At 36.0% G+C, this 12,012-nt stretch overlaps 1 protein-coding gene across 2 annotated transcripts in view; it reads right to left on the bottom strand.

Moving 5' to 3' along the window:
* The window catches only part of SPMIP4 (sperm microtubule inner protein 4), a 40,969-nt gene that overhangs the window by 12,737 nt on the left and 16,220 nt on the right, over positions 1–12,012 (bottom strand). For both annotated transcript variants that reach the window (XM_020877860.2, XM_070467650.1), the window contains 3 exons: positions 10,857–10,928; positions 8,729–8,758; positions 2,009–2,190 (listed from right to left, as the gene is read on the bottom strand). In XM_020877860.2, the coding sequence (XP_020733519.2) occupies positions 2,009–2,190; positions 8,729–8,758; positions 10,857–10,928 (284 nt within the window). The remainder of the gene's footprint in view (positions 1–2,008; positions 2,191–8,728; positions 8,759–10,856; positions 10,929–12,012) is intronic.

A 12,012-nucleotide genomic window follows, 5' to 3' on the forward strand; every position in this document is an offset into this window, starting at 1 on the left:
TATTGTGATCCACACAGTCAAAGGCTTTGGCACAGTCAATAAAGCAGAAATAGATGTTTTTCTGGAACTCTCTTGCTTTTTTGATGATCCAGCGGACATTGGCAACTTGATCTCTGGTTCCTCTGTCTTTTCTAAAACCAGCTTGAACATCTGGAAGTTCTCAGTTCACGTATTGCTGAAGCCTGGCTTGGAGAATTTTGAGCATTATTTTACTAGCGTGTGAGATGAGTGCAATTGTGCGGTAGTTTGAGCATTCTTTGGCATTGTCTTTCTTAGGGATTGGAATGAAAACTGACCTTTTCCAGTCCTGTGGCCACTGCTGAGTCTTCCAAATTTGCTGGCATATTGAGTGCAGCACTTTCACAGCATTATCTTTTAGGATTTGAAATAGCTCAACTGGAATTCCATCATCTCCACTAGCTTTGCTCATAGTGATGCTTCCTAAGGCCCACTTGACTTCACATTCCAGGATGTCTGGCTCTAGGCGAATGATCACACCATTGTGATTATCTGGGTCGTGAAGATCTTTTTTGTACAGTTCTCCTGTGTATTCTTGCCACCTCTTCTTAATATTGTCTAGTTCAGTTAGTTCCATACCAATTCTGTTCTGTATTGAGCCCATCTTTGCATGAAATGTAGAGATTTAAAAAATTAATTTACTTTGATGATTTACCTAATGAGATCATTAAAATTTCAACTGCTTAGATATCCTATACATATATACATACATGTGTGTATACATATGTATGTAGATATATATATCTATATATATATTTGATATAGCTTTCACTACTTTTACACATACTAAAATCATTATATATAGCAAAATATGTAATAAAAATAGTAGTATACACATATATACACATATACGTAGTACACACATATATACACATATATACCCTAACCCTATGTATGTGTATACACACATATAAAAATATAGTACACACATATATACATACATGTGTGTATACATATGTATATAGATATATATCTATATATATATTTGATATAGCTTTCACTACATTTTACACATATTAAAATCATTATATATAGCAAAATATGTAATAAAAATAGTAGCTGCTAACACAATCTCTATTATCTATGAAGTAGGCATGAATATTCCATTTTACAGATTGGGAAGTGGAAGCAGAGAAGTTAAGGAACTTTCCCATGGTCCGTGGTGAGTAAATGGCAGAGCCAGTCCTGTGCAGTTGGACTCCCTAGTCCATGCTCTTAAACACGCCACCATATTTTTCAAAATTTACTGCCTCCTAATAAGATGCCGAGGTTGATATTGATGATGGCAGTATTCTCTTCTTACATTGGGCCCAAATATTCATGTACAGAGGAACTGCATTATAGTGTAGTTCTTGGGTCTTACCAAAGTTCATTCAACAAATACTTACCTCTGTCTGCTATGTACCTCTTTTGTCATCTTCAGTTATCGGACCTCTAGTATCTTGTCTTTCTCCATAGATTTATTCTCTGTTTTGAGGTGTCTAGTATGGGATAGAACTGATGGCTAGTGTACGAGCTTACTATCCTTTTTAGTGAAACATATCTGGGAAGACCCAAAGGTTTGCATCTGCGAAAAGACACTCCAGAGTGTTCAAAGCAATTGATTAAATTGATCTTATTACTTGCTGAGTCTTATTTCAATGATGATATTTTCAGTTTTATCACAACAGCTACACGCATGTCTAGACTGAGCCTCTAAGCCAAATGTTGTCCTTTGTGCTGACCACTTGAGCTAGAATGAAACTTGTCAAAGTTAAACCATAGAGAGAATGGGAAGGAAATAAATATTGAAAATACAAGTAGAATATAAGCAACTAATTCTACATTTGGTTCTGGTTATATCATAGGAAGCTCTGTATAAAAAGAAAAGTAAAGAGCATCTGCAGAGAATTTGATTTAGTCTGTAATGGGGTCCTTTGTTTAATTTTATTATTGAATAAACTTCAAATATAAAAAGAATGAATACTGTTCTGATTTCAAATCACATTACCTCTTGTCTTCAAAACTGTTGTATCATAAGGCTTTGTTGGCACCGTGGGAGGGAACGGCTGTTGGGTTCGGGCTTTAACGCCAGTGTAGAGATCCTTGGGTGATGTAAAAGTCGGGAACATGGCTCCACGGGAGATGTGTGTATGGTAGGGGTGTTCAATCGGATACGGGGAGCAGATTTCCCTGAGATTTTGTTGAGGAAACAAAACAGAATAGAAAGAAGTGCAATGGAAAACACTTAATCATCCAATATTTATTGGGACTCTCTCCTGTGGCGAGTACTGTTCTAACCCCTGGCGTACGAGAGTGAGCCGAAGTCCCCATCCTCATGGAGTCACCATTCTGGTGGGATAGACACCACAAAACATATGACATTCTCTTAATTTTGCTAAATGAATTAAAAAAACGTTATTTTAAGAATCTCAAAAATATACAAGCAACTTCTGCAGCTCAATTCTAGAAAAATAAACGACCCAATCAAAAAATGGGCCAAAGAACTAAACAGACATTTCTCCAAAGAAGACCTACAGATGGCTAACAAACACATGAAAAGATGCTCAACATCACTCATTATCAGGACATGCAAATCAAAACCACAGTGAGGTACCATTTCACGCCAGTCAGAATGGCTGCTATCCAAAAGTCTACAAGCAATAAATGCTGGAGAGGGTGTGGAGAAAAGGGAACCCTCTTACACTGTTGGTGGGAATGCAAACTAGTACAGCCGCTATGGAAAACAGTGTGGAGATTTCTTAAAAAGCTGGAAATAGAACTGCCATATGACCCAGCAATCCCACTTCTGGGCATACACACCAAGGAAACCAGATCTGAAAGAGACACGTGCACCCCAATGTTCAACGCAGCACTGTTTACAATAGCCAGGACATGGAAGCAACCTAGATGTCCATCAGCAGACGAATGGATAAGAAAGCTGTGGTACATATACTCAATGGAATATTACTCAGCCATTAAAAAGAATACATTTGAATCAGTTCTAATGAGGTGGATGAAACTGGAGCCTATTATACAGAGGGAAGTAAGCCAGCAAGAAAAACACCAACACAGAAGACTAACACATATATATGGAATTTAGAAAGATGGTAACGATAACCCTATATGCGAGACAGCAAAAGAGACAGAGATGTATAGAACAGTCTTTTGGACTCTGTGGGAGAGGGCGAGGGTGGGATGATTTGGGAGAATGGCATTGAAACATGTATATTATCATATGTGAAATGAATCACCAGTCCAGGTTCGATGCATGAGACAGGGTGCTTGGGGCTGGTGCATTGGGATGATCCAGAGGGATGGGGTGGGGAGGGACGTGGGAGGGGGTTTCAGGATGGGGAACACATGTACACCTGTGGTGGATTCATGTCAACGTATGGCAAAACCACTACAATATTGTAAAGTAATTAGCCTCCAATTAAAATAAATAAATTTATATTAAAAAATAAAACAAAAAATAAATAATAGTGAATTCTTTATCAATGCATATATTTTGCTACTGATATAAAAATATGAAGTGGAAGATATATGAATTTTGTAGTTTTTGGAACACTACAGGAAGAATTTCTAGTTGCTTTCCATTCCTGCATCTTATTTTTAGAGAATCCCCGTACTTCATTTTATGGAATCCTTTTAGGCATTCAGTTTCAACGGGCAAAATGATCCCTTACAATCTTGGACTCAATTAGGCCATCTGTTTCTTTAAGCAATCAATCAACAAAATATACTGCCTGTTTATCTACAGTGTACAGAGTACTGTTTAGAAATCAAAAAGCCAAAAATAGCTAGTATACTGAATGAAAAAAAAAAACAACAATTTAAAGAGACAACAGGGATACAATTTTCTTATCATTTGAAGAACAAGCAGAGTTCTTAAAAAGAACTAGCAGAGGTTTAAAAAAAACTGTGTGAGAGTTACCTAAATTATAGGAGAATCAAAATTAGGAAGTCCAAGGAACAGAGAAGTGTTATATATAAGTAGAAAATACAGTTTTAAAAAAGGCTGGAATCTTCATCTCAAATTTCTAGTCTTCAGAACTGTGAGACTGTAAATTTGTTTGTTTGTGTTTTCCCCAGCAAATATAACCAGGGATTATTCAGAGCTCCAACAGAGCGTGTGCAAACTGAATAGAAAACACGCTGCATCAGTACACGTGCTCTGGGCTTTTATGGGAGAAGAGCTAGGGAAAGGGTGTCAAAGTTGAACTGCATTTCTAGTGCTCACAGTGAGAACTCACAAAAATGACGGGAAAACTGTGTGATGTCTGTATTTATCAGGCCGAAATAAATGTATAAGTTATGCCACAAATGTTTATGTGAAAGTCTTGTTACTGAAATTTTTCTATCACTATTTTCCATCTAAGTATTGGCAGGATTTATATAATAGCTTTTGCAAGTTCCTATGGATGGTGTGACTATGAAAGAATGAGAATGATTTCTATAAGAAACATTTAAAAATGTCTCATTGCTTTTGCATCATAGGGTATTTTTCAATAGCAGTCATTTTTGGTTAGTTTGGCCATCTGTTCTCGTCACCCTGATGCAAACCTGTACTGAATTCAGCAGCCTTGGCATCTTGGTGGGCTCTCTGAAATACCTCATAGCTTAAGATTCTTAACAAGTTCCTGGTCTCTTATGGACACCACAAGAAGTTAAGATTGATTTGTAAGAGAAAAAGCCTGGACTTCAGGCAAAAGTCATTTCTGAGGCCAGTCAGCTATTTCTGTTTTTGTGTAAAGTGATGTGGTTCTCTTGCCCTTGTCACAGGCTCTTGCACTTGAACACACTTTTAAATTTGGTATAGCATTATTTTATAGCTAGCCACTAAACACTCTTCCAGTTTATAAGTGCCACATCATCCCCTGGACAGCTTGGTAAAAGGTATAACGTCATCAACTCTATGATGACATGAGAACAGAGAAACAGGACATTCCTGGATTCCAGCTAACTGATGTCCCTGGGAATCATGAAGACACTGAAGTAGTGACTGCTCTTTCACTGAAGCAATCCTGGTTGTACTTCATTTTATATGCTATGCAATCATTTTCATTTCTTCTACATAAATATTTCCAGTGTCTGCTTCAATGGTTCTATAGTGAACTGTGCCTCCTTTGTAAGAGGAATTAATTTCTTACCATTTTGCTTGAAAATAAGTGAGCATTTAAAGTCTGAGCAAATAAAGCAGGAACAAACATGCCAGTCTGCTTGAGTCAGGAAAGGCTGGAGTTTCCTGACTCCAGGAAAGGCTAGTAAAACCTATGTTCTGAGGTAGGGTTTTGTTCAAGGCACATGCAAAGCCTTGAGGGCTTGGCTCATTCACCTTCAGGTAGAGCACTCAGGAAGCAGGGGACCTGAATGAGAAACAAAGAGATCCTAGGACAGTGAGGAATGAATGAGAAAGGCTGGGCTTCTAATATTGTCCAATAGCCAGGAGACCTGAGTCATAAAACATACTGGGAAGAATGGTTAATGGAATAAATTGAATGCAGTAATTGTTTTAGCGCTAATTAACTTTTCATGTATGCAACTTTTCTGGGTAGAAAATTCATTTTGATTCTCCTGGGTTCTTCCCAGGATGTGCCAGGTTGAGCTGAGGTGTAAGAACCAGTGGGAATGTGGAATTAGTGGGATTAAATTTGGAACTTTTGTTATCATTTCCCATGGACTTGGTGTGGTTTAAGGAAATGTGGTTATGAATATTTCAAAAAGTGGTCCTATCTGTTCCCTGTTCCTAGAAAATATCCCAGTAGGCAATCTTGGAAGGTCCTCAGACATTGTAACTGCTACATGAGCAGGAATTACACTCAGAGAACTTTGCCTTTAAATGTTAACTACAATGATAGTAAATGATAGTAAAAAATGATAGTTAGCCAGGCCCTCTGCTAACTGCTTTATCTACATTCTTTTTGAGAGAATAATCTGCTGATAAGTATTTAGCTCCAGGTCAGAGGCCAGGGCAAGGTGACCCCATGTTTTACTAATTTGATATTGGTAAGAACTTCCTGAACAAAAGTCATTACATTTTTTTTCATTATATCTTGTTTTTGTCACAAAGACACCAGAAAGCAGAGATTAACTTGTTAATTTAGAAAATAAATTCTAAAGGCCAAGAGTTCGTTGTGCTGTGTGTGTGTATTCAGTTGTGTCCGATTCTTTGCAACCCCATGGACTGTAAATCACAAAAAAGAATCACAAGAATTCGATAAGCTTTTTCTTTCTGAGACTGGTCCTCTTAATAGAAAGTAAAATTGCAAAATGTGTATCTGTAGTTCTTAGGATCTTCTGGGTTTGGGTGTGGCCTGGATTTTGGCTTTGCGTAGAAGGGGTAAAAGTGGGACTAGGAAGGCAGCAAGGGGCCTCCATTAATTATCATCACTTAGGATTAAGGCAAAACTTTTTCCCCTTCAGATTCTAGTAATATATATTTCCTAGCAAACAGTATTAAGTTATATCCGGTAATGATTTAGGAAAATGTTTTTTACTTTTAAGACCTGAAAGCTGTGGACTCTGCATTTCTTGAGTCGAGGTATATTACGGAATTTCATTTAATATCTGGTATATATGTTATTTTTGTTAGTTAAAAAAACTGCAAATTATACCCTCAACTAAATTTTCAAGTTGTAACCCATTCAAGTTTTGAGTACCAATGACCAGAATGTATATTTATTCCTTTAAACTAAGACTATGTAGAAAATAATTATGTTCCTGTTATATTAAATGATTTATAAATATTACTTTTCATTTTGTGTCCATAAATAGAGAAGAAATAATACGGAAAAGGCAGAATATGAAACACTTGTGTAACTACATAGGCATTTAAATAAAGGAATCCGGTTTCTCTTTGAATAATTCAGTCAGAGGCATGCTGTCTCTGGCCTCAGTCTGCCCTGCGGGGCAGGTCTACCAAGACTTTTATCAAAACGCTACACAGCTCTCCCAAGGGGATATCTGAGGAGCTGAGGTCAAAGGAAGAGACTTTGGAACTTATCGGACTATAAAGTCATCTGAGGAAAAAAATAAAACCAACAAAAAAGGGCTTTACTTTTTGTTTTTCATGTTGCCACAAAGAGAATTTCAAAACTCCAAAACAAAGGTCTTCATATAGTTGTTTTTTGAAAAGGAAAACCCCCAAAGAACCTAGACTTTACTTTTAATAGCCTTTTGAGCAGATCTTTGCTTTAACTGGAATGCAATTTTTAAATGCCAGCTTAGTATTTCCAGTTAAGATTGATAGGGACTCCAACAGCATCAGGGACACCGAGCACTCAGATAGTGGATTCTAATACCATTCTCCAGTGGAAGGAGCTGGACTCCTTGGAGAAATGGCTGGTTCTAGACCTGGGGCAGGACATAAACAGGATGAGCCTGGAGCATCTTGTACTACAGAAGCATCTTGTACTGCCAGGAAGTAAGGAAATGCTAAAAGAAAAAGCCCCACAGTGATAAGTGATGAACGACTCAAAAACAAAGAAACAAACAGAAAAATAAACCAAAAACCCTCATACAAAATGCCCCCAATGATAGGAGTATGGGCATAGAAGCCAACTGAAAGAGCTCCTGTGACCAATTTGAATGACAAAATAAAGTAGTACAGGATTGCTACTAAAGTATCCAGTATAAGATAAAATCCATGGATTTTAATCATGGATTAAATAAGTGATTAAATAAATGAGGAGGAATAGACATATTTCCCTTACAAAACAATACCAAATAATTTATGCAGATACCCTGCCTTCAGATAATTCCAGACTTTTAAGTGTGGGCTGCACTTAGTGATTTTCTTCTAGAGTATAGGATGGGAAATGGAGAAAAAAAGGTTAACTGCACACTGGGGGAACCTCATAAATACTACATCAGCTAGGTAATCAAGGTTACCATCAAAAGTGATAAGTTATGCACTGGATAGGATATGATGAAAATGGCAGTTTACCTCTGTGGTTTTCCTCCCTGAAACATACTTCTCCAATCTAATCATGAGGAAAACACCAGACAAGTCCTGATTGGGGGACATTCTACAAAATACCTGACGGATAATCATCAAAACTATTGAGGTCATTTAAAGTATTTATTTTTACTTATTTGGCTGTGCCAGGTCTTAGTTGCAGCACATGGGATCTAGTTTTCCTGACCAGGGATCGAACCCTTTGCATTGGGGGCACCAAGTCTTAGCCACTGGACCACTATGAAAGTCCCCTGAGATAATTAAAAAAAAAAAAAAAAGGGAAGTCTGAGCAACTGTCAGAGCCAAAAGGAGCCTAAGGAGACATGACTACTAAGGGTACTGTGGTGTCCTGGATCAGATCCAGGAATAGCAAAAGGACACTAGGAAAAAATTGAGGAAATCTAAACAATACTAATGCACCACTATTGGCTCATTAATAGGACAAAGGTACCATACTAATATAAGATGTAATAATAGGGGAAACTGGGTATGAGGTAAATAGGAAATCTCTGTCCTGTTTTCCCAATAATTTTGTAAATATAAAATAGGACTAAATTTAAAAGTTTACTTTAAAAAATTAGTCGGGAATATAATTGGGGGAAATCAGTAATACTGTTATTTCAGACTTGTATCAGCCTCTTCTCTTGCCTGATTAAGGAAAAAAAGAACCATGAAAAGTATAACTGGTCCTTACACTGTCTTAAGACATATAGATGGCCAATATGTTTTTCTTGACTATAACAGGGAAGGAAAATATAGTTGTCTACTTACCCTACTGTTGAATTAGGTGGTTTGGGCAGCCTAGAATAAAAACAGGAAACAAATCCTAATTTATATTAAGGACTTTTAAAAGCTCACATTTTTATTAGTGACTTGCTTAACAATAAAGAAGTATCCCATTTGCAAACTACAGTCTTTATGATACTGATTGACTTTCTGGAACACTCAGTATTAACCAGACAGATATGATATTATCATATCTCAGTTGTCTGTTGGTCAATTTTTTCCATTAAGCTTATTCTAACTTCAGCCCCACTCACCACTCTGCGTTTCTAACTTATTCTAGTGATAATAGAGCTTTAGTTCTTACTGACTTCACGCTCATAGGCAAAGCACCGAAGTGCTCTGAGGTAGCCTGACACCATGCATGTGGTGCAATTCCATGACCTAAAGTGACCTGAGTGTGGCCTGGTTGGAGAAAACATATAAGTACAGTGTGTGCTTTGCCCCTTTGCCCAGAATTGCTCACCTCTCATGAGAGTAAATGTTGCCCAGTTGCAGAGAGGCTAGAACAAAACTGAACAAGTTCTCAGAGGCATGCCTTTTCTGAATCACTTCACTATTAGAAGGTTGTGTATTTACTAATTGCTTTGAGCTCTACGTGCCAAGAAATAACACTGCAGCCCAGGGACAAAGTCCACACTAGAGAAGGACTGTCATCAACTTTCATTGGATTTCAGCAATTAGTTTCAGCCTACACAAATATTTCTGAAATATTCTGAGTTATGAAAAATGAACAGAATGCTATCAGTCAATAGTAAAGGCAGTAAAATTGAATATACTGTTTGCTTTTTTATATGTTCCTCTATTTAGAAAGTGGTACATAAGCCATATAATTTTATCAGTCTATAAAGTATTATAAACACACAATCCACATGCACTGTAAAAGGTTTATATCTTTATTTGGACTCTAAGTTTGTTGGAACTGAAAAAAAAAGGCATGCCTTCCAGTTAAATTTCTGGTTGAGTAGGGGATGGAAAGCAATGAATATAAGAATCTATGAGATCGAGAGCTATCAGATTGACTATTATATATGAAACATTATATCAGCATTTAAGATTGTTCTCATTTAGCTGATTTTGACAAGTACTTACCTAAAATTAATTTGATTCAACATGGAAAAAATTGTGTGCGTGTGTATGTGTATAACTGAAATCACTTTGCTATACACTTGAAACTAATACATGGTGAATGAACTATATTTCAATTAAAAAAACAAAATAGAAAAATAAGAATAAAAATTAAAAAAGAAAAAGCTTTTTTAAAAATTCAAAGTTTGAAAGGATAAAATGAAAATAAAAAATGCACAGAGACACGAATTCCTTGACCTGAACCTATCCATGATTTTACTGCCACTCTCTACTTTTCAGTTTATTAATCTCAAAGGGAAAAAGGCCCAGCAACCACAAATTTCATAACTTTTTGGCTCCCTCTTGTGGCTGAACTCTATATTAACTTATTATCTATAAACAGAACTAATGTTAGTATTTTCATTTTTATGTCAGTGTGGTCAGTGTTTTATTTTTATCTGAAAATTACAAAGTAGGCCTTTGTAATATATACAACAAACTATTTCAATGAGCAAAAAAAATACACTAGAAAATAATTCCTCTAAGCAAAGAGCAAATTAAGTATTCTTTATCCAAAAGAGAAACTTAGAGTAATTTTATTAAGAGTTATTTGCAGATTGTCATAACAAACCACTTTCATAAAATTCTGATTAAAATTTTTATTGAGGGCACTGGGGCTTTTTCTATGACCCTCTTAAGAAATGTAACAGATTCTTATTAGATTGAATAACAAAGTCAAAGGCAGGGAAATGGGTCAAGAGGACCTGTATGAATCTTTTTGAACATTACTATTCCACCTTTCTGATTTTTTTTTGTTGTTTAAATGCAACAAACTATTAGTAGGTTTTAGTCTATTTATTTTATTCTTGTTCTTTTGGTCTTGGTTTCTATAATCAATGATCTCTATTTAAAAAAGGAAGACTTTTGTTTTTCTAGAAGTTCCCTAGACTTGAGGAAAATTTAGGGACTTTTAAAATTTTGCATATAACTCATTTCTACTTAAAAATGTTATTTGATTTCACATAAGGAAAAGAAACCTCAAACTTACAAAGAATCATTTCCGTAGATGTCACTTTTTTTGTTCTGTGACAAATAATAATATTGTTCAATAGGAAGCTTTCTGAAAAGAAAGAAAAGATTAAATTGAACATCCTTTTAATGGCAATGTAATGGTGAAATAGTAAAAGATAAATAGATGAATACAACCATATATACGTGGTAATTCAGCACATGAAAAGATGGCATTTTACATTAGTGGGAAAAGGCTTATTTTTTAATAAACAATGTAGGAAAAATTCACTAGCCATTTGGAAAAAAGGATTTCAACTTCATACTATTCACAGAGATAATTTAGATGGATTAAAAATCTAAGGAATTGGTGAAAAGCATACAAATATTAAAAAAAATATAGGAATATGTTTTTTTCTTGGTGGTAGGGAAAACATTTTAAATAAGATTTTTAAAAACTCAAAAATCAAAAGGAAATTTGATAACATCAAATGCAAAATTTTTGAAAAGGACTTCCCTGGTGGCCCAGTGGTAAAGAATCTGTTTGTCAATGCAGGTGACATGGATTTGAGTCCTGATCTGGGAAAATCCCACATACTGAGGAGCAACTCAGGCCATGCACCCCAACTACTGAGCCAGTGCTCCAGAGCCTAGGAGTCACAACTCCTGAGCCCACATGCTGCAACTACTGAAGCCCGTGTGCTCCAGAGCCTGTGTTCCACAAGTGTGTGTGTGTGTTAGTTGCTCAGTTGTGTCCGACTCTTTGCAACCCCATGGACTGTAGCACACCAGGCTCCTTGTCCATGGAATTCTTCGCAACAAGAGAAGCCACCGCAATGAGAAGCCCATGCACCACAACTAGAAAGTAGTTCCCACTTGCCAAAAGTAAAAAAAGCCTGTGCAACACTGCCAGCACAGCCAAAAATAAATAAATAGAAAAAAATTTTAAAAAAAAGATAGGGAGAATTTATAAAAATTTAAGACAAGACAGTATAAAAAAGCTCAAATAAAACAAAGATTAGAAAAATTATTCATAATAGATACATATAGGGTTAATATCCAGAACATAAAGAATCAGTAAGAATCCCTAGCTAAAAGACAAGCAATAAAAAGGAGCAAAGAATAAGAACAGAAAGAAAATATAAATGGTCAAAAATAAGAAAACAAATGCAAGAAAATAGTACTCAGTCTAATCA

The sequence above is a fragment of the Odocoileus virginianus genome, chromosome 1 (assembly GCF_023699985.2).
Source record: "Odocoileus virginianus isolate 20LAN1187 ecotype Illinois chromosome 1, Ovbor_1.2, whole genome shotgun sequence".
NCBI classification, from domain to species: domain Eukaryota; kingdom Metazoa; phylum Chordata; class Mammalia; order Artiodactyla; family Cervidae; genus Odocoileus; species Odocoileus virginianus.